The sequence below is a fragment of the Adiantum capillus-veneris genome, chromosome 10, assembly GCF_014529385.1.
Source record: "Adiantum capillus-veneris isolate H3 chromosome 10, ASM1452938v2, whole genome shotgun sequence".
Taxonomy (NCBI): domain Eukaryota; kingdom Viridiplantae; phylum Streptophyta; class Polypodiopsida; order Polypodiales; family Pteridaceae; genus Adiantum; species Adiantum capillus-veneris.
The window spans coordinates 125296184-125319800 of NC_140940.1; the positions used below are offsets into that span (position 1 = coordinate 125296184).

Here is a 23617-nt window from a genome sequence, read left to right on the forward strand (position 1 = left end):
GAGCCACCATTGTGGCTTACGATGTGTTTGAGAAGTGGGGTATTGATGCAATAGGTCCTCTACCTATGACAGCTAAAGGCAAATGTTACATACTTACTGTTGTTGACTATCTATCCAGGTGGGCCGAAGCCAAAGCTGTTAAGCACATCACGAGTAAAGATGTTTCCTTATTTATATATGAATCTATTTTCTATAAATTTGGCATGCCATTGGAGTTACTTTCTGACAACGGTCCAGGTTTCGGGGGAGGGTTGGTGGATTATCTATGTGAGAAGCTTCACGTGCATCACAGGTTTACTACTCCATATTATCCCCAATGCAATGGCATGAATGAAAGTTCTAATGGAGAGCTCATAAGGATGCTTAAAAATATGACAGGAAAAAATGTGAAGACTTGGGATTTAGAGCTACCTTGTGCTCTATGGGCTTACAGGACTGCCATCAAATCAGGTACTCGTTTCTCTCCCTTCCATCTCGTTTTTGGCAAAGAGGCTTTACTTCCTATTGAGGTGGAGATACCAGCTTTGAAGATGATGCTAAAGCTTGAAGAAGGTCCCAATTATTCATTAAAGGAAATGCTTCCATATTTACGATGTGTACAATTGGATAGGTTATTGGCTTTTGAGCATTATGAGCAGGTCTTGAAGAAGAATCAAGCAAAGGCAAATGAGAAGGTAAAGGACAAGGACATCCAGAAGGGTGACATGGTGCTTCATTACAATAGTAAGCTTGATAGAAATTTTCAAAAGAAATTTCAAATCAGCTAGCAAGGTCCTTTCTTGGTCTTAAACAGGTTTTCAAATGGCACATATCAGCTTGCTGACTTGGATGGCTATAGGTTGAAGAAGTATATTGCAAGGTTGTTGACTATGATTGAGGATGAGCCTTCTTTTGAAGAATTTATTGATCATGTGGCTAAGAATGAAGATGAAGTGAATACTCCCTCATGTGGTTTACATGATCTCTTTTGTGCTGCTGATCATGAATGATCTAGCAGGTTGGGGTGTGGCAAACTATGTTGGGCGCGTTTCTGACACCCCGGTTTCTGTAAATTTGTACATATGCACATGATGAGCAATGTCAAAACGGTGTGTGGGCTTTATTTTTGTGGGTTTTGTAACTTGCTTTAGCAAGCACATGTACATACACTGCAAGTCGCTAGTCTAGTGACAGCTGTCGGGCTACTGTAAGTGCCCATGAGTGAGTTTTTGGAAGTGAGACTTGTATATAACTAAAACTCATGTACAAACTTAAAAAAGTTCAGCCAAAATCCATAATTTTTTTGGTTTGATCTCTTTGTGCCTCCTCGATGGTTTCTGTTTCAATTGTTCCTCGTACCTTGCCTACTCTACACGTAGTCGTACCGGAACAGCTCCCTGTTCGCATCAATTTTGCATGTAGTGGCGTGTAGATTAAAATTTGGTCATATTGAGATTTCTTTCCAGTGATTTTTTAAGCTTTCTCTCAAGATTTAAAGCGCACCAATTGTAGTTGTCCTCTTCAGGTTATGACTAGTTCTCTGGAGGGTTATGGCTATGGCAGCCTAGTGGCAAATTGTGTGCAGGCAGATTAGGAGGGCATGTATCTAGGAACTGTGGAATTGATGTTGAATTTGTGGGTTTATGGTGTTCAATGGTGAAAGGGGGGGCCCTTGTCTTCATATGCACTGGTCGGCGTGTGCTGTAAATCCATGCTTTGGCAAGGTTTTGCTCCTATGTGACATAGTCTCATGGGTGGGCGACGGCCAGTAAATTCCCAATGGGACTACTTTTGTTGGAGTTTTGGTGTTTCAAAGGGATTTTTCAAATATTTTTTTGCTGTTGTAGTTCTCTTTAAATGCTCTTTGGTGACATTGCTATAGAGGTGTTTCAATTTTCTTATTTCCCAACAGCGACACCTGACGCGGTAATAGTTGCGGGTATATTACCGCGACTATTACTGCAATTATTGTTGAGAAACCACTACCGCACACATAGACACGGTTATTGCCTCTCCCACAAATTTTTCTCTCTCCTTTTTCCTTTGTTTTTTAGCAGCAATGTTACCAGTTATAGACAACTCCTCTTATAGTGCCACTGGCAAACCAATGCTTCCTCTCGTAGGTGCACCTACTCATTTGACATATCATCAACCAAGCAATATATGAAATCATTCCATACCTTCACAGACTCCAAGTAGGCATCAAAATTGTGCAGAGGGAATATTTACTCCTCCTTGCCACAAGATGATATACACTCCAAGGTTGTATCTCCATCAGTTCCCACATAGTCTACTACCGAAGACACCTCTCTTTGGCCACACATCGACTCTAGAACCTAATGCACCTCCGCATACTACTCATCATGGCAAGACTTCCCAGTGTCTTGATTTGGCAAACAAGATGATGATATTTCTTGAAAATCTTCCACTGAACAAGATACACTGTCAAGATATAGACCATCCTCTTCACTATCTCGATCTCCTATACTGGACACTCCATCAATACTACATCCAAATATCTATAATTTTTTGGAACGATTTTTTATGAAAAACAACAAAATCTTTGTATTTTTCTAAGAAGCGTTGTTATTATGAAGCATTATGGGTGCAAGTGGAGCTAGCATTCTATGTTGTGTGCAGTGAGAGAGTGCTTTGTGTTGGGGTATAAAGCCCAATGTGGTCGCCCAGGTAAGTGGGCGGGCTGCCAGGTATGTACACATATTCTTTTGTTAAAACCTAATAAGAACTCACTATGCTCTACACATTACAGTAGAGCGAGCTCACCATATTGTCGTGCTCTTCTTCTCGCACTCTCTCTCGCATCACACTTCCGCTCGTACTCCTTCAACAGGTATCAGAGCTCAGATCGAGGCTAGGGGCAGCATTTGCAAGTAGCCAGAGTCACCTACTTAGATTGGAGTGAGATTCGATAGGCGAAGACACGGCCCCAAATCCTGTGGGAGATCTCGAAGGGCCTGGTGTTCTCAGAATTTCAATCTGAGGTCATCTCGACCACCGTTCGGCTTCGACAAAGCTCTCCGCAGGCCATTTTCGACTACGTGGTCCTGACGGGTGCAGATACGACTCTGCAAATTTGGGGTTTTGGCCTACGAGCGCAAGTGCTGAGGATATCTGCACTTCCAGAGTGCTGATTTGTGGCTGTCTACACAACGAAGGACGGCTCACATTTCTTGAAGGCGTGTCACATACGACACGGGTGCACCTACACACAGACTATAGGCGACATCCACTAGTTCATCGGGTAGCTTGTGTTTGCTGCTTGATAATCCAAATTTCATCCTGACATTGCAGGTACTTCCACATGGGATGTATTGTCAGAGATGATGTATGTCTGTTGAGGGTTTGCTGGCTGTGAGTCACGTAGCAAACAACCGCCGCAGCGGTTACAACATACAGTGGGAAATTTGTGGATGTATGAATTTGTGGGAAGTCTATGTACTGTCAGATTTACTGCAGCCTTTGTTGAGAGTCGAGTGAGGTTTTATTGAGCTGGGGGATTCTCGAATGTTGAGATCCTTTCGGCGATACAGGTCTTGGAGTGATCCCTCGAGCACCCTTAGATAGGCAGCTAGGATGCATTGACTGTGAGTTAGACAGTTGGGATTGCATCTTTGCTTTACTGCCATTGAGGCATTGTCGCAGTCTATGATTACAGGATAGTGACAATACAGTGAGAGACACTACAGTGCAGGACAGTTTACCCGCAGCTTACAGTGTGTAGAGACATGAGTCTGAGTCAGAGCCATTTTGACTCTGATTTCTGTCTGAAGCTTGGTCATTTGACAGGTTGATATGGTTCAGAGGAGTTTGACTCAGCTTTCCTAGGAAAGTACTGTGAATCGTAGCTATTGATGACTACTCTTTACAATATCAGCTGGATGGACCATTGTGAAGCAGATTTGGCACGTTGGTGAGCAGCTGCACAGCTATGGAGAAGATGAATGGAGTGAAATGGCACCTACCATTATGGTGCTTTAGCACTTCAATGTAGACAGATGTCGCATAGAATGGACAAGCTGAGTGATATAAGCAGAGTGGAGAGGTTAGCTTAAAGTGACTTAGTGAAGAAGGACACCTACAATAGAGAAGACATCTACAGTCAGTTGTCAGCTCAAGGTGTCAAGTTTGATGAACCTGTTAGAGCTATGTTCTTGTTGATCACATTGCCGGAAAGTTGGGACACTTTCTGCACAGCTTTGAGTAATTTTGCACCTCTAGATGGTTTGACCATAGCAGGTGTAGAAGGAAGTCTTCTTACTGAAGAAACCAACAGAAAGACAATGGGCAAAGGCAAAGGAATGGCCTTAGTTGTCAGGGGAAGGACCAAATAAAAGTACAAAGGTGGAAAGAGGAATCAGTCTCGTAGCAAGTCCCGCAGTGCTAAAGGCAAGAGTGACATAGAATGCTACCATTGTGGCAAGAAGGGTCACATGAAAAGAGACTGCAGAGAATGGAAAGCAGAAAAAGGCAAAGAGAAAGTTGAAGACCATGGTGAGAAGAACAAGTCCTCAGTGAAGAATCAAGAAATAAATGTGACAAAAACTATTGTAGAGGATGACAGTCTAGTGTCAGGAGACATCTACTTCTTGAAGAATACAATGGACTCAGCTCTTCTTACAGCATCTGATGGAAATGCACTGAGTGACTGGATTATAGACTCAGGGGCATCACTTCATGTGTCTCCGAACAAGGAGTGGTTTACCTCTTATGTGACCACTAAAGATCATGTTCGGCTAGGCAATGGGCAGACACGTGAGATCTTAGGTGTTGGAGATGTTCAATTGAAGTTTCAGAATGGCTCTTCTTTGACCCTGAAAAATGTGAGACATGTTCCCGCAATTACAAAGAGCTTGATCAGCACAGGTTTGCTTTGCAAAGGCTCTATTGGTTAGACAGAGAAAGTCCGCGGGTAGCGGCAACTCATGAGAATTTGGAAAAGTTATTTTTGTTGAATAATAGGGCTGTCTTCATTAGGCGTTGTTTGAATTGTTTTGGTATTGTTTATATAAAGAAACTGTGTTTGAAATTAATTAAGGGACACTGTTTGTACATATAAAACAGTGTGGTAAAAGTGTGAGTGTGGGGTGGAAAGTGGGGGTTGGCTCAGGCTGCCAGTCAAGGATGGGTGGTCTCGATTAGTCGAGAAACTCTCCACTCCCTCTTATTAAGAGAAGTGAAATTAAAGACTCATTGTGCCAAGAGTCGAGATGACCCAAATCTACGTGACATAAAATTGCTATTTAGTTTAGACTAAGTCTCATATCATGTTTATGGTTTATGCATGGAAGCCGTGCCTCTTAAACGTGGGGAAAAAGGCATTGTGTATGGATTTTAAATATGTCAATGGGATTTCATCTTTATGTTAGGAAACAGTTTCATTAAAATCCTAGATTATGGACCTGGCTTGTGGTGTATGACCCTTATAACCACGTAAACGATGGATAGAGGACTTCCTCTCTTCTGTTTCTCGTATCTCTACTTTGTGGAAACAGAGTAGGGTGTCGTCAATGGAAAAGGAGAATAAAGGAAGGCCATCTATCAAAGTCGCCCCAATTCTCTTTGGGGTTGGGGACCTCACATCAGATGGCTCTGCTCTTGATAGAGGTTTAATATTGTTCTTTGCAGCTGCTACTTGTGGCGTCAGACTTGCTCTCGATTTGGGTTTAATATTTTTGTGTTCATATGGTCATTTTTAGTTTTTGTATTCCTTTGGTGTTAAAATAGATGTGGTTTCATATGAAAGAGGAGTAACAATAAGCATCTGAGCTGGATACAGTCTTTGGAGTTGCAGTTGCAGGTGTTTCAGTGGTGGATAGGTTTGTGATCCCAAACTAGCAGAGAGGCTAAGCTATAGAGGTGTTTGACTCCGGCTTTTTCCTATCATCGTTTTGGTGCCACTGAGGATAGAACTCCAGAGCTTCACTTCACAATGGTCTTATGCTACAGGTGATGATCCAATATGGATATGGAAACAAGCAAGTTCTTCACAGGTAGTGGACATGAGGTATTGTGTCATGGTTTTGCCTTGTGGAGTACGAGTTTGCTCAATTGGAGCTTTACGATGACGAGTCGCAAGCCGATTATGCATGGCAAGGGCTTCTTTATGATGCATGCTACCTTTATTTCATGTTGTCCGAAGAAGAACAATGGAGTTGACAAAGCATAGAAGGGATCTTTTTCTAGCTTTTTATGATCCTCTAAATTTGTTTTGTACCATTGAAAATGGTTCTCAACTCATCGAGTCTTGGAGAGAACTTCATGCATTGTACTGGGAGAGCTTGGAGACCTTGACATCTCATGTATGCTTGCCCCATGATGGGTTTGGTTTTGGTATGCATAGTGGAATGGTTATAGTTGATGATGAGGGTTATGAGAGCGACAAAGAAACATCTGCGACGAAGAAATATCTTCATGTAGTGATGCTGGGGAGAGTTTTGATGAGGAGTTAAGATCTTTTTTCCTTGTTGAGCTTAAAGACAAGGAGACAATTCATCAATGTTTGAGAGCCCTAGAAGTCAAATCTGAACTTGAAGTGAGTAATAGTGAGATAGAGAGCACTTGTGACCTATCATCAGGTGGGAATGACATGGAAATTATGCATGAGGAGGCAAATGGTTTAACTGTTAGAAATATGTATAATATTGTGTATGAGGATGCTTTGGATCTTCAAGAGAGAGAGAGGACAAGGCCTTGTCTCCCGTGAGATGTATGTGCAACCGGTGGCAAGGAAGAGTGAGAATGCTTCAGTTGACGAGGTTATGAGTTTTTGTGATGAGGAGAATGTATGTGAAGAAGTGGTACAGATTGAGGGTTTGTTTGATGGTGCAGTTGATGATATGAAACTTTTTTATGGCCTCATGCCTGAAGCACGTGATGGTGTATCCTTCATTTCTTCCTTTGATACTCAATGTTGCAGGTTTTGGGAGGTCTCTTGCTACTAGAGTTGATTTGCCAATGGTTGGCAATCTTGTTGGGGTGAGCTGGCAGAGACGAGGAGGGGATGAGGGGTATTGAGAGGGGGGGGGGGGGGGGGGGGGGGGGTAGTTTGTGTGTATGTTTGGATAAGGAGTGAGAGAGAGAGACACTGTATTGCACGCCTGCGGGCTGAACCGAAGCGATAGAGAGGAGAGAGAAAGATAGAGAGAGAGAGAGGGAGCTTGGGTTGCGCATGGCTGACAGAGAGTGAGGGAGGGGGGGGGGGGGGGAGGGGGGCGTTTGTGGTCAACGGGGTGGGGTAAGTGGGTAGCGGCCAGGGAAGAGTTGAGAAGGTCAGGTAGTTGGGGAGAGAGAGGGTGTGTGAGTGGGGCCGTTCCCACCGAGGGCGAGAGAGGGAGTTAGGATGAAAGAAGGTGAGAGAGAGTAGGGAGAGAGGGAAAGACTGTGAGGGGAGGGATTAGTGAGAAGAGGGTCAGTCCGCCCTAGGCAAACAAGGGGGGGTTGATAAGGTGGCGAGAGTGTGAGGGGAGGGAGTGGGCGTATGTGGTACTAAGTTAGCATGGCGGCGCCCCGCCTTGGTTGACAAGCAAGAGGGGAAGAGAGAGAGTATGTACAAGAGAGTACGGACGGGAGGGAAGAGAAAGAGAGAGAAAAAAAGATATGTGAAAGTTTGAGTGTATTAATAATGCAAGAGAGAGAGAGTTTGACTCTTGTCCATGCATGGCAGCCCACCAGTGGAAGAAAGAGGGGGGTAGTTTGTTTTATGTGCCCTTTGGGCTGGGTGACACAGGGGCAGATATAAGAGAGAGATGGTGGATTGGCGAAGCCGAGCAGGAGAGAGAGAGAGAGAGACCTCTATCTTTTGTTTTATGCGCCCTTTGGGCTGGGTGACACAAGGACAGATATAAGAGAGAGATGGTGGATTGGCGGAGCCGAGCAGGAGAGAGAGAGACCTCTATCTTTTGGTGATAATGAAGAGAGGTGTGGCCAAATTGGTGGCTGCCCGCTGTGGCCAAGAGTAGAAGCTTTTGATTTTCCTCATAACTGAAAACTTCTCAATTATATTTTTTCTTCATTAATCATATATTTGTTACTGACGTAACTTTGCTACAGAACCCAATTACATATCGTTCCGATTCAGTCGAGCCGTTGATGATCGTCCGAATTCTATCGAGCTAATATTGGTACATGATCTTTTGTTATATGATATACTCGTTCATTGATTCTTGTATAATTATTCTTCTAGAGATATAGTTTACGTCATTTTATTGATAATTTCTCGTTGATACCATAGTGATTTTGATGGTACCATGATGATGTTTTGTTAGTACTTTGTTCATGGTGATTTTTGTTGATACCATGATGATATTTCATTGATACCATGGTTATTCTTGGTGATTCCATGATGATTTTTCGTTGATTCCATGGTGATTTTCGTTGATACCATGATGATTTTCGTTGATACCATGGTTATTCTCGGTGATACCATGATGTTGTTTCATTGATACCATGGTTATTCTCGATGATGCCATGATGTTGTTTCGTTACTACAATGATTATTCTTGGTGATATCATGATGTTGTTTCGTTGATACCATGGTTATTCTCGATGATACCATGATGTTTTTTCGTTGATACCATGGTTATTCTCGGTGATATCATGATGTTGTTTCGTTGATACCATGGTTATTCTCGGTGATACCATGATTTTGTTTCGTTGATATAATGATTTTTCTATGATGCTTTTCGTTGATACCATGATGATTTGTTTATTTTTATTGATACAATGATGATATTTTGTTAATACTTTGATGATACTCATTGATATCACTACCTTGATAAATGTAATTTTATGTAGTATATACACATGTCATTTGCATCATGTATCATGCATCTTGTACTTTTTATGTTCATACTTTATGTCCACATATGTTGTCGTGCGTAAATATGTCGTCAAAAGAGTGGCGTCGCGTACCATCTCTTATGGCATTGTGAACATAATTATTTCACTAACGATGCTAATAATTTTCATGAACATGTTTTTTGAGTCTATGATCTATGTAGGATTGATCAAAGAATCGATTTCATGAAGACAAACTTGGTGACAATAAAAGATTTATGAAGACATGTTTGGTGCTTCCATATTGATGACAACCTACACAACAAATTCACAGAGACACTTCTGATTACGAGCTAATCGATAACCTTTGCACCTCTTTATTGAACCTTTGTATTCATTATTGTATTGATACGATAGGAGTAATGTAACTCCTCATAAAACATTCGTTATAAAAGGAGTGATGTAACTCCTCATAAAATATTCATTGTAAAAGGAGTGATGTAGCTCCTCATGAACATTTGTACATTCAATGATTTTTATAATATAACGGTGGGTGTATATAGAGCTGTGGGTTTTTCCCTTGATCCCTCAAGGTTTTTTTTATCCACAGGGTCCCTTATTTGAGCGGGGGTGTTGATCTTATATGCGAAGCTACTCAATATATGGCTTCTCTATATATGGCACCCAGGTCCCCTCTATATATACATCATCTCATGTGTGTATTCTACACACTTTGGGGTTCTATTTCTGTGCTCTCTGTTTCTCTCTCTCTCTCTCTCTCTCTCTCTCAATAGAAATTAAATACCGAACTCCACAAGAGGTGCCCTAGAGTTTGGGGACTACCACTTTAGGCCATTCTCTTGCAAGATTTTTTCCCGGGGGGTGCACCTCTAAGAAACTATTCATAGAACATGCGTTCAAATGGTATTAAAAAAACCCTTTCACTTACATGATTAAGGCAATAAACTAACTCCTTTTCTTTCCAAATACTTACAAGTTTAATTTTTCTCTAAAATCAATTAGAAAATCCCTTCTGTTAATATAATCCAGTTAAAATTTTAAAATTTTGACAATTAAAAAACCCATTCATTTGAACACACATGGTAACCTACATGTCTAAGAGGTGAGCCCCCTGAGATTCTTTCTCTCTTCTCTTATAGCATGTTGTATGTAGTAATTGTTTCAACATCTCTCTCTTACATAGCTATTCTTGGGTACATGTGTGTGTGTGTGTGTTACATTGTCTGTTTGTGTTTATAATTGATTAAGGGAGAAATTAATGGTGGGAGGTTTGATGGGTGCATGTGAGGAAAGCTTGAATATCTCTAGCACCGGTTCTCATGATCTCCCAATAGTGGTATCATAGCTTATGGTTTGTGGAAATTGGCAACATGATTTCAGTTCTTGAAGATGAATATCAAGTTAGGAATGTTGGATTTGAAAATTTCAAGCTCAATTGGCAATGAAGCATAATATCATCAGGGAAAACTCTCAATCAATTTGTGCTAGCACTTATGGACAATGATAAACAGGTATGGTGAGTACTCAATTCAAAAAAACTGTTAATTTTTCTAGATGTATGAAGAAGACGGACATGCAAGAAAATGAGCAAAAGAAGATACTTGATTAAAAAAGGATAAAGTTTGAGATAAATGTATTTTAAACAAGCTTGGGAAGATCCTTTCGTGGCTCTAGTAGAGAAAATAAAAGGAAAAACATTAATAAGTTGTCCAAAATAGCAATCGGTAAATTCTTGGAAGGATATCACAAGGTTTAAAAAGAGCAAGGTACAATTTTTTACTATTCAAGACTTTGAAGACTCATTTTGGCAAGCCGACTTTGAATTCATGATGCTTTAACTGCATTTCAAGTGGTTTGATCTCAACCACCTTCGACTTCCCATTCTTAGCTTCTTTGGCCTCCCACTTAAAACAAAAAAGAACTATTGGGCACCCAACAACCTCAAACCAATTTTGCTGAAAATTATTTGGCCACCCACCAACCTTAAACATTGTTGATTTCCATGTGAAAGACTAGGAAAGGGAGTCCTAGAATACAAAAAGTTCAACCTTTCTTGTATGTAGATCTGCTCAACTGGGTTATGGATGTCCACCTTCCTCTTGTACTGCATACGTGGATTTGGCACCATTAGTGATCTTAAAGACAAGTAGTCTCTCTTTTTTCTTCTTCTTGGTTGCTTGCATACCAGCCTTATCCATATACATATCTATTTAAATTAGTAAAAAGAAACAAAAGAGAAAAAGCATGCCATCATGGATCATCTTTCACAACCACCAACGATCACGGAGTATCTTAATAATCTTCAGCAATCTCTTGCATATGAACACATGAAAAGACAAGAATAGGAGTATACATTATTGCACACTACACATGTTGAAACTGCACTTGCTTCATACAAAGAAAAAATAGCTAAAAAGATTTTGATAGCACTAAAGTTGCTAGCACTATTTTGGCATGGGCTAGTCATGTAGATGATTACTTCCATGAAAAATACTTATCTAAATGTCAAATGGTTAAATGTATAGAAAATAGCCTCACTAGTAGCACTACACTATGGTGGAATGTCACCAAAGAGCACGATATTGGCGAGCACGTACTTGCATGCATTTGAGAATTTATTTCTACCTCAAATTTTACCCACATAATACAAAGGTAGAGCATTCCATCAATGGGATTCAAGTCCTGAAGGTAGAAAAGAAGATGTGTAGGTCTATATTCATCATTTCTTGAGCTCTCTATTCAACTACAAGCCATCGGACATGTCAGCAGTACAAAAGGTGAAATTATTTAAATGTTTCTAGTTTTGTGGCTATGCAAATAAGTTTCCGAAAATTACCACTAAGAATAATGTTCATTCTTATGGCCACCTCAATGGAATAATACATAACACCAACCAAAGACCCTTCCACAACAACTACCTAAATGTTGCAATATTTTACCTCATCAAATTCCTAATGGCAATGGAAGTTGAAGCCAACTATGATGAAGGCTATGATCCCAAACATGATGACAATTTTCCTTCATGCATTTCTATAATTGCACACACTTTTCTTAAAGTGAAGGGCACATTCAAGGATGAAGATATCACAATTCTCCTTGATGATGACAATAGTCATGATTTCATTTTTTTGCGATTGGTTCAAGAAATTTCTCTTACTAAATTCTCTTCAACCTGCAAATTCAAGATAATTTTGGATAATCAATGTTTCAATTGTAAAATTCAAGTAACTGTTGAAATTTGCATAGTTGAATTCTCACACACGTACGGGGGATGTATTTTGGCAAGCATTTTTTGGTGAGTGCCTGTTTTAAATCCAACGAGGAGATTCCAAAAATATTCTTTCAATTTACATTAAGATTAGAAAAAAGAGAAATTAAAAGTTGTATCACCCAAGATAATACAAAACATCTTTGCCAAAGGTCCAATTCCTACCCAATCTATATCAACTTCGTCAGGTACAATACATGGCGGAAAATGTGTCACAACATTGTACAATCTTGGGCTTCACTCTAAGTTTGGATATGTGCGTTCACGACTAAGAGCATTATAGACATGTACTTAGCTTAGCATGAATTGATGCATGAACATGTTTTCATTTTGGCTCAATCCAAGAACTCTCAAGAAAATGAAGTACACGTGCTTGCACGCCAAATAAAATTTTTTCTTTGCCTCCTTATTGATGAAATCATGGAATGAGCAATAGGGCTCATCCTTGATGTACACCTCATACACCCCCATATGTCCATCTACTACGTGATTCTCAACCTTTAAGACTTCATGTGCTTTGTGTACAATGCATTAATTTGTCTTTAATCACCTTAGCCTTTGAACAAAGAGGGAGACCAATTTTCTTAGCTGCCTCCTCTGAAATGGAAATCCAAAATTTGACTCTTATGCCATTTCTTAGTATTGAACCACTACTACTACCTGATTTTGTTGAAGAAAAAGAGGAATCACCTCCACCCCTAGGAGGAGTTTGCATGGTTGTTTCACTCTTTGGGCTATTCATTGATGAATTGGAATGCATTGTTCTTGATTTTATGCAGTAAGAAGGCATAGAAGAGGTTAAGATCGGAAATGCGGTGATCATGCTTTTGCTTTATGCCGATGATGTAGTGCTCATGGCACATACCTTAGAATATGCACAAAAGCTTATGAGTGTCTTGGAACGCTTTTGCCTACATAGCGGGCTGATCACAAATGGATCCAAAACCAAGGTTATGCTTGTAAAGACCCTCAATGACAAAAATCCATGCATTGTATACAATGCAACTTGAAGTGCTAGATAGCTTCAAGTACCTTGGCCTTGAGGTTCCATCCAATCATAAATGGAAGGATTGTGCAATGTGTCGCTTGGAAGCTGGAAAGAGGGCTTATTATGCAGTTGAGAACATATGCAATGCTGGAGAGATCAAGTATTGGGATCTCAAAAAGTACCTTTTTGACACATTAGTGACACCGGTGCTTCTTTACTTGCAACAGGTGCTTCTGTATTGGAGTGAGGTGTGGGGTGGTAGATCGAGAAGTCTACTGGAATGTGTTTGTGAAGATGAACCAAAAGTGTTTTCTCACCAACTTTCTCCAAGTCAAGACACAAACAGCCTACATGATCCTACTTCTTGAGTCCAGACCCTTTTTTCCCTTGCATACATGGTAGGTTATTCACCTCAATCTCAACACCTGTAGCTAAAAGGACATCGTAAGCTTGCTCAAAAGCACAATCATCCGGAGAGATAATTACTGCATGAGAGAGGCATCTCCTCAATGGATGTATCCTGCCTCATTAATACCTAGAGAGGAGTCTGCTAAAACTGTTTGTTGCATTTTTTTCTTTTTTGATGTAGAAACATTAGAGAAGTCTCTCATAGCTCTCATCCTGTCAAGAGCCTTGTTGACATAAATCTTCTCGGACGGGTCAATTAGAACACCAGGTTGTCAAAAATCCAATCATCATCTATATCCACCTCCTCTTTGTCATGCAGCATATCCAAAGCTTGCAAACTTGCAAAAGAAGCAACCAAGTCCTCATCTGCAAGCTCATCTACTGACACTTCATCCTCTTCAACAAAGAATTCTTCTATGATATGCTTGGTCTCTATCATCATCGGCTCCTTAGCATTGGATGATTTCCCAATCCCATACTTTGGTAGAGTTTCCCCCCACACTATGAAAATCTTCAAGTGTTTACCGCGCTGTTTTACCGCATTTTGTAGAGAGAAGGTGCAAATTCAAGTAGAGAAACAAGAGAGAGGAAGATAGGGGTTGTTTTTTTGCGTTTAAAATATTACCACGACTGTTTCCACTATTATTACCGCTGTTATTACCACGCATATTATCATTGTTATATCTGTCAGCCAAACTTAGCGCTTAAAGTTTCAAATTCTAACTTAACCCCCCCCTCCCTTCAAATTTTGGTGTTTCCCTACTCTCAATAAAAGTTAAAGAATATTGTATATAATTTTCAAATTTAAAAAAGAAGAGAAAGATGAGAGAGAGAGAGAGAGAGAGAGAGAGAGGGGGGGGGGGGGGGGGGGAGAAGGCGGGGGATATAAAAATTACACTTGGTTACAACTAAAATAATCATTGTCAATTGACTAACATAATTGAGAATATTCTCAAATCTAAAGAGAGGAAGAGGGACGAGAGAGAGATGAATGGATTACACGACCAAAAAACTTCATAACTGCAAAATGTTTATGAATCATCTTCCAAAAGATCTCTACATGAAGCATCTTCCAATTCTAAGCCCATGGCCTCTAAATCAATAAAGAGAAATAGAATTGTCGTTTGTGGATGCATTGCCTTCATCATCTTCGAGTTCGTCATCCTCCATCTCATCATCTTCATCATCATGACAATCATCCTCGCTAAGACTTGCTGCCTCCACACTTGATTCATCGACCTCCCTCTCCTCTGTTTCCACCTCATCCAAAGTCGGAGGTGGAAGAGGGTTGAAGATAGTCTCCACTTCATTAGTGGAAAAAATGGTTCTCCCCCATGGTGTTATGGGAATTACGAACCAAAGTTTTGGTTGGCGGATTGCTGGGATATAGATGACCTATAAAATAGAAGCTCAAAGTGAGTAACATTGGTATAACTAAAACTACAAGCAAATAAGAATAAAAAAGGTACATGTCACTCACCTCCTCACAATTGTGCGGTAAAACTAAATTGTCATACCTCCCTGTGTGATGCACACTAGAGTCCACCATGTAGAGGCCATTCTCATGTCTTCTATACACATTTGCAAACCACTTGCACTACTCTAAGATGAATGTATGAAAGGTTCTAAACTTAACCTTTAGTATCCTTTCAATAGTTCCGCAGTACCTAGATTCATCACCGTCTGTGTCAAAGTTGCCCATGATGGCACAATCCATGGTGGTTCTACGCTCATCAATGTGGCGCGTACGAAAGTGACGACCCTTTGACCACATAGAGTTAAAGGAAAGGCACTACAAAATAGAAAAATATATTAATTTATCAAATACATATTAAAGATAATTCAAGAAATATCATTACACTATGGTTTAGGTATATAAGTACTCTACCTTTGGTACGCAGCCTTGTGCATACTCCCATTCATTGCTGGTGATGTCTTCTCCGCGCACTTTTGCCTCGATCATTCTCTCATGAATCCACTCTGCACTAATGAGATCTGGGAAACATGCAAGGTGTCTAGGCACTCGGGGTGCCCTCCTTCCTCCATGTGCTTGCTTCCATGCTTCCCTCTCTTGCAAATGCCTTTCCTGTGCCACTGCCCACAAGTCCACCCACTTGGTCATAATCTTTGCATTGAGAATGCAAAAGTTATCGACCACTCGAGATAGATTCATATCCATGTTAAGTAGTTTCCCCTTTCCACTTGGCAAGTGTGAAGTCATCCTTGCATCTTTCTCGTCTGACCACATGCGAGGCATTGAAGGATCAACTTGTGCCAAATACTCTGATATGTAAACAAATGCCTCTTGAACGATCTACCCTTCGGCCATACATGCCTCTAATTGAGACCGTAGCCGCACAAAATCTTTGATTCTTTAAAAACCTCTCTAAGAAGAACATCCATCGTGCGTGCACTAGTCCACATATAGCGATCTCCTCCACCACGTGAACCAAGAGGTGAATTTGACTAAGAAGGACTGATCAAGGAAATGCATCTTCAATGGCACACACAGTTTGTGTTGCAAGTATTTGAGCAACAGGGATAGCATCCATTTGGATTTCCTTGGAGCTCATAAATCTACAAGAAAACACACAAGGATACACTAAGTGCTAGTTGAAATTATTGTGTACATAAAAAAGGTGTAGTTGAGTGGAGTCTTGTGGTATATCTTACTAGCTCTCCTAGTTTGAAAATATCAAGCCTGACTTTCTTGTTCGGACATATACACATACTCACCGGCAGAATGAACTATAATGTAAATCAGGGAAGCGAAAGTGAGTGATAGTCATACACACAAACTATAGATAAAATAGGGATTATGAATATTACGTGAAGCATCTCGTGCCAATCATGGGACTTCAACCCATACAATTGAACGCTTTCACCCTTCTTTGATTTTGTGAAAGCTCCCTTTAGCAACCTCATCTATCCTGTTGGTATGAAAGTAGAGGCAATGGTACCCTTCACCTTGTCTAATTCTTCTTTGGCTAGCATCCATGGTGCTTTAGGAAGCAGAATATTTCCATTTGGGGCACGCCACGGAGTAGCAGAGGCGGGGAGACGTTTTAAAAGCCTCAAATCCTCCCTCGCACCCAAAGAGTCCTTCTTGCCAATAATGTGGTCCCATAGTGTTTGGGCTACATTCTTGAATATGTGCATGGGATCCAAGAGGTGTTGTATTTTTAAGTCCTTCCAATATGGAAGCCTTAAAAATATGGAATACCTTGACATACCTTTTGCTGGAGGACACCGAGCCGGATTGTTGTTGTGGTGCTCTTCCCAAATGGTTGCCCAATCTGCCATCGTGAGCTTTACAGGAGTCTTCCCATTTGTTGGAGCCTTGTGCTTGTTATGCCCTTGGGGTAAGAAACAATGGTTTTTTGGATAGATTAAGTTGTGCAAGGAATAGGGCCTCTACGTCACCAACGATGGCACGCAAGTAGGACATGCATTATACCCCAATGTGGACAATGCTGCATAGATATCATATGGTTAGAGAGATGAGTGAAGTAAACTAAACTAAAGGGAGAGAGGGAAAGAGAGATAGAGGAAAGAAGGGGGTTACCAGAAATCTCTCCAAGCTTAGGATAGTCGTGCATAGTCCACATAAGGATTCCCCTCACAATGGCCTCTCTCCCCCCCTTTGCAAGAGAGAAAGAGAGAGTGAAAGAGGGAGAGATAGGAAAGAGGGAGAGATAGAGAGAGAGAGAAAGAGAGGGATAGGGATAGAAAAAGATAGAGAGAGAGAGAGAGGTAGAGGGAGAGATATCGAGGGAGAGAAAGAGAAAGAGAGAGGGATAGGAATAGACACAGAGACAGAGAGAGAGAAAGACAGGGATAGGGATAGAAATAGAGAGAGATAAAGAGAGAGAGAGAAAGAGGGGGAGATAGGAGAGAGAGAGAGAGAGAGAGAGAGAGGGAGGAGAGATATAGAGAAAGAGGGAGAGACAAGAAAGAGGGAGAGATAGAGATAGAGATAGATAGATAGATAGATAGATAGAGAGAGAGAGAGAGAGAGAGAGAGAGAGAGAGAGAGAGAGAGAGAAATAGAGAGAGATAGGCATAGATAGAAATAGAGAGAGATAGGAATAGAGAGATAGAGAGAGATAGGCATAGATAGAAATAGAGAGAGATAGAGATAGAGAGAGAGAGAGAATGGGGGAAAGAGAGAAAGATAAAGAGAGAGGGAGACATAGAGAGAAAGAAAGAGAGAGATAGAACCCGTGGGATTCACTATTAGTAATAGGGGGATGTCACATGCGTGCATCAAAATTAGAGAAACCCCCTATGTACACTATCTTACGTGCTAACCTACCCCCTACATACGGACAAGATACAGACGCTCTCGCAACTTGAGCCATCTCCTTTCATAAGGATTTTATACGGAATGTAATGACCCGCTATTTTTTGTATGCTAGTAGCATAACAATTTTAGAAGCACATGTATTTGCAAAAATACATGTTGAAGTGCAAATGCACAGAAGTGTAGATTGTGGTATGTTTTTATTTGCAATAAATGTTAAGAGAACAAACCATGAAAAGCAACAAATAGCCTCTCAATAGCCAAGAACCAAATCACGAAGAGCACTAGCAGCTTCAATGGCCAATAGCATAGTCAACTCAAGGAGAGCTGGTGGCCGAAAGCCAAGCTCTTGCTAGGGGCCAAAGCAAGCTCAGAATAAGGCAGATCCAAGCATCACAGGCATCACAGGCAAGGTCAGATATTAGATATGGGCAAGCTAAGGTAGATCATGCAAGCTGCATTTACCATGCACGAGTACAAAGGCTTGAAAGCGAGATAATGGTGCAAGATACAAAACATGTACTGAAGAATGACAGCTGCAAAGCAAACATTAGTAGACGGAGGTCGACATGCAAAACGGTCCCTGTTTTTGTTCGCTTGGTCTTGGTCGTTGCCACCGGTTGCATCATGGCAAAGTACAAGACGTTTATGAGAGTCTTGAGAGTAACATGTGGAGCGGGTAGGAGGCATTGTGGGACGCTGGGTTTGTCCTTTTTTTACCGTATGTTGCGAACAAAAACCAATCAAGCATGAAAATTGCAAGCTTTAAAACATGGCAAGTATAGACGAGGTTAACCTCTACGATGCTACCTTCTGCATATCCACCCACCATCTCTACCTGCAGCCAAGATCCACTATGCACATTAGCAAAACCTCTTGAGTACACCATGTCCCACCCCGCCAAACATGCTTCAACAAACCTAAGGAGGACGTGGGCATGCATCAATTGGTCGAAGCCAAGGAGGATGTGGACGTGCATTAGGTGGGTCGAATGCTCTAAGGGTCTTGAGGTCGAGGGCAGTGAAAGTTTGGAAAACAAAAGAATTGCAACAAGATGAACAGTTAAAATGCAAGGATAAAAAGAATGAGGAGCATACCGAGATTTGGAGCTATGGAAGTTCCTACTTGCGTTGAGCCATCATAGCAGCGCGCCGTTGATGAACTAAGGCAAGCAAGCACTCATCCCTACAGCCACAATCGCTTCTCCAGGAGATGGCCATGCAAAAAAACAAAGGGCAAAAAGCATGCCGTAGTGCCTCACATCAACCCCTTCAAAGCATGCCGTAGTGCCTCACATCAACCCCTTCAAAGCCCATTAGTCCTCCACTCTGTAAACGTGAAACTACTCGAAAGAAAAGACTAGAACAAATTCTCTCTCTCTCTCTCTCTCTCTCTTTTTCATGCATCTGTGCATCTGTGGCCAACATGCCGGCTTTGGCGACCATGAGAGCAACACGGCTTTGGCACCCCTATACTTTGAATGCTCGTCGATTTTGAATGAATCTTAGACATCTTGGTTGAAGTTCCCATAAAAGAGGATAGTTCTTCTGAGATCCACGTCCAAAGGGTCAAGCAAGCCCTCCCAATGGTTACTCCCTTGCATCTCCACTTCTGCAATATGCGGCCCATGCTTGCTTGGTTTCCTTCTCTCTCCTTCGGAACCTTTACTGTGGTCTGCAGTGAGCCCTGCGAGAGACAGCTCTTCCTCCTCATCATCGTCCTCTTAGTCCTCCTCTGACAGGCCTAGCTTGTCCTTTATAAATTCCTTTGCTTTAGAGAACATTTTACAGTTCCACTTGCAGCTCCTTGCAGAGATCATGGTTTCCTTGGGTGACTACGGCATTGGTGTAGGGAATATTGAGCAAAAGCTCCGGTGCAAAAGTAGTTTCTGTTGCTCTGTGGTTAGGCCTATTCCTAAAACAGGAGGGAAAGGGGGTGGTCAAGCTTAATGTGCAAGATCCAGATGATGCCGGTGACGATGAAGGTGCTGAGAAGGAGACGATAGGCCTTAAAAGTTGGCAATGGGGCTCTGCCATAAAGCTCTGCTCACTGAAAAAGCAGAGATGGTAGACAAAGAAAAGGGGGGAGAGAGAGAGAGAGAGAGAGAGAGAGAGAGAGAGAGAGAGGGGTTTATGAGAGGAGTGCATTGCAAGCCTGTTTCCCTGCACCCTGTTAGAGATTGGTGATGACCATGATAAAAGCAATGAGAAGAACGTTTAGAAAAGCTATGGAAGGCCCACCGATGCTGATGATGCTAATGCTGCAGATGAGGCTACCTTGATTAATTAGGAGCAGTGGCGGAAGAATGAAGAGTAAAAGAAGAGCAAGAACTCTCTTCACCTATGTCATTGCAGGCCTCCCTCCCTCCCTGCCTCCCTCCCTCCCTCGCTCTCTCTCTCTCACACACACACACATAGTGCATAGTCGCACATACTCGCACTCTATAGCCAGCTCGCTCAAGCACCACATAGAAATATACGCAATAAATACCAATAGATGGGTCATATTTGATACCCAAATTGATGTGCTCTTGACTGCCAAAGCCAAAACATCCCGTGTCACTGAAATTCCTTCTGATAGGCTCGTGCTCTTTCGCCTTCAAATCATTACGTGCGCCTTCTTCTCCCTCTGGGGGTCATCATCCCCCATCTAGACCATCTCTCTCTCTCTCTCTCTCTCTCTCTCTCTCTCTCTCTCTCTCTCTCTCTCTCGTTGCTCTAGCCTCTTTCCTTCAGCTCCCCTCGAGGGCAGAGTCGGCACTCGTGAAATGTGACTCTATGCAGCAACTAGCAGGTTTTTATGAACTACAGCTAGCCTAACCCCCCCCCCCCCCCCCCCCCCCCCCCCCCCCCCCCCCCCCCCCCCCCTCTCTCTCTCTCTCTTTTTCATGGCCTAAGCTCCTCGAATAGTAACACAACAAGCAAATTTCTCATTTCTTTTGATTCCAAAAGACCTCACCTTGTAGAGAGCCTTTGAAAACACTAGAGTTTGCCCGCATAGCTACTCAAGAACCTTGGAAGCTCTTGAAAAACGATCGCCACCCTTGCCAACTGAAACATTCAACACAAGATTCTGCACCTCGATCTCCTGCATGAGGTTCATAGCTTTCTTCTCAGACACTGCCATTGCAGCAAGGGGACATGCTTCAATGTAGAAGAAGAAGCCTCAGCTACCAAGAGAGGGGGTATAAGCAGAAAGCCACTATGCTACAGATCCTAGCCTCGCAGCACAATAGCACGAAGAAGTTATCTCTCTCTCTCTCTCTCTCTCTCTCTCTCTCTCTTTCTCTTTGTGTGCATCTTGGTTTGCAAGGCGGTTGTAGAAGGGAAAGAAGAGGGGGAAGGGGCGACCTGCACAGATTTTTGATGGGGAGATTTGAGAGGATAAGTTTAAACCCATGAGTTGTAGTGTAAACCCACATTGAGCAACAAAGGGTCCTTTTTATTTTAATTTCAGAAGGTATAGAATGCACCGTAGATTCGATGGCATGCAAGCACCACTTTAACAGAAAGGTAGAGAGAATTCCAAAGAGAGAGAGAGAGAGAGAGAGAGAGAGAGAGAGAGAGAGAGAGAGAGATGATAGATCTTTCAATATCAATATTCCTATAAGTGTTACTTATTGAAGTCCGGACTCCTCAGTTCTTGAAAGGGACGTCTTCTATCTTTGTAATGAATGTTTAAGCAAGCAAAAAATTGTGAATTTTTCATTAGCAAACAAGGACATGCCAAAAATCCTTGTAAGAGTGTCAAAATCCTTGTAATGAGTGTATGCAAAGCTCTATCTTTATATATCTTTATAATGAATGTCTACTCTGACAATGAACCAATAAAAGAATATGTACATTTTTTAAAACAACCTCTTCTTTTTCATAAGGAAAAAGGAAACACATCACTATGGCCTTAGCCCTTTGGGCAGGCCAATTAAAAATAATCTTCCCTTTTTCACTATCAAAAAAGGAACACATCACTATGGCCTTAACCCTTTGGGCATGCCAAAAATGCTTGTAAATGTTATCTCTCTCTACACTATAGACAAAGGGGGAGGGATTCGAGCCCCGCCCAACCATTGGCACGCAAGAGGCGCGAGTCTAATTCGCCTATGAGAGCCAATGTGCTCTTCACCTTGACACACAATGAGACAAGGCGCGCGCGAGAGCGAGAGAGAGAGAGAGAGAGAGAGAGAGAGAGAGAGAGAGAGAGAGAGAGAGAGAGAGATTGGCGGGGTCCATTAGTCAAGTTTATGGTAGCATCGACCCCGACAAACCTAGAAGCTTGTTGAACAAGTCTTAAAGATGTTAGCTAAGGGAGAGCACAGGGAGGTACCATATTTTCTCATTGGTATAGCTATCTTAGATTGCTCATGTGAAAGATTCTTTAATTGGCTTGTTAGGGCATGTGTCTTATGGCATAAGCACTTAATATCCCTCCCCCCCGTGGGGTAGGTCCCCTCCTCCCTTATGCATACGGTACGAGCATGAAATAATGGGGGGATACCCCTATTGTATACGCTTATGTCTGACCTCTAAAAACCTCCCCTTGTACACTCACGTGATACCATACAAAAATCCATAGTGAATCCCACGGGAGACAGAAAGAGGGAAAGAGAGAGAAAAATAGAGAGGATGAGGGATAGATTGAAAGAGAGAGAGAAAGAGGGAGAAATAGGGAGAGAGAGAGAGAGAGAGAGAGAGAGAGAGAGAGAGAGGGGGGGGGGAGAAAGAGAGAGAGAGGAGAGAGAGAGAGAGAGGAAAGAGAGAGATAGGGAAAGAGGGAAAGAGAGAGAGAGATAGGGAGAGAGAGAAAGAGGGGAAAGAGGGAGAGAGAGAAAGAGGTTAAGGAGATGAAAATTGGGCTCCAAAGGGATACCTGAGAAACCAGCACCAAGATTACCTTCAAGTCGAGGACACTTTGTTAAACAAAGTGCTTGCTTTACATGGAGGCACATGCATGACTCTGGGATGGAGCTTCCGCTTCGTAGTTCAACTGCACGACCGAGGAGAGAGAGAGAGAGAGAGAGGAGAGAGAGAGAGAGAGAGGGGGGGAGAGAAATAGAGAAAGAGAGAGAGAGATAGAGAGGGAGAGAGAGAAATAGAGAGAGATAGGGAAAGAGAGAGAGAGAGAGAGAGAGAGAGAGAGAGAGAGAGAGAGAGAGAGAGAGAGAGAAATAGAGAGAGGTAAAGAGAGGAATAGAGAGATAGGGAAAGAGGGAAAGGGAGAGAGATAGGGAGAGAGAGAAAGAGGGGAAAGAGGGAGAGAGAGAGAAATAAGTTAAGGAGATGAAAATTGGGCTATAAAGGGATACCTGAGCAACCAATACCAAGATTACCTTCAAGGTGAGAACGCTTTGTTGAATGAAGTGCTTGCTTTACATGGAGGCGCACTCATGACTCTGGGATGGAGCTTCCGCTCTGTAGTTCAATTGCACGACCGAGAAGGGGAGAGCGAGAGGTATAGAGCGAGAGAGACTCAATGAGAGAAATGGAATTACTTATTGCATTACATTAGAATTTTAACGTTATTATAAATTGATCACTTAGACGTTGTATCTAGGTGCAACCAACACAAAACAATGGCTGCATTTACAACCAAAACATATATGTGTGTACATATATATTTGTTTATGCATGTATGTAGGCACTAAGTACGGGATCATAGCACCCGAAGGTTAGACGCTTCCTCTGGGGTATAGTCTCTTTTTAATCGTGGCGTTGCCGTCACTAATCCACTCATGCATGGATTACCGCAAGGTACCTTTGGTTTTACTGCGGTTGAGACTGCGATGATATATGCAGAGGTGGAGTTGACGTTTGGCACTACTAGACTCTACTTAGGTCTACTAGTATGTATATGTATC

The 23617-nt window shown here is 41.9% G+C and overlaps 1 protein-coding gene and 1 pseudogene across 5 annotated transcripts; one reads left to right on the forward strand and one right to left on the reverse strand.

Annotated features, from left to right (window-relative positions):
- The first annotated feature begins 6146 nt into the window (after positions 1-6146).
- Positions 6147-7014, forward strand: LOC147449587 (uncharacterized; annotated as a pseudogene).
- Positions 7015-14369: 7355 nt separating this feature from the next.
- On the reverse strand, positions 14370-19853 carry LOC147449588 (uncharacterized). Of its 5 annotated transcripts, none has more exons than XM_086522017.1 (5): positions 18861-19853; positions 16694-18601; positions 15349-16037; positions 14941-15252; positions 14370-14855 (listed from the first exon to the last, which is right to left on the reverse strand). In XM_086522017.1, the coding sequence occupies exons 4-5, from the start codon at positions 15007-15009 to the stop codon at positions 14559-14561; spliced, it is 366 nt and encodes a 121-aa protein (XP_086378143.1). In that variant the 5' UTR covers positions 15010-15252; positions 15349-16037; positions 16694-18601; positions 18861-19853; the 3' UTR covers positions 14370-14558. The 5 variants fall into 4 exon arrangements, 4 of the variants coding, with proteins under 4 accessions (XP_086378143.1, XP_086378141.1, XP_086378139.1 ...); XM_086522015.1 differs by having other exon boundaries at positions 14370-15252; positions 16694-16933; XM_086522013.1 differs by having other exon boundaries at positions 14370-15252.
- Positions 19854-23617: the final 3764 nt, after the last annotated feature.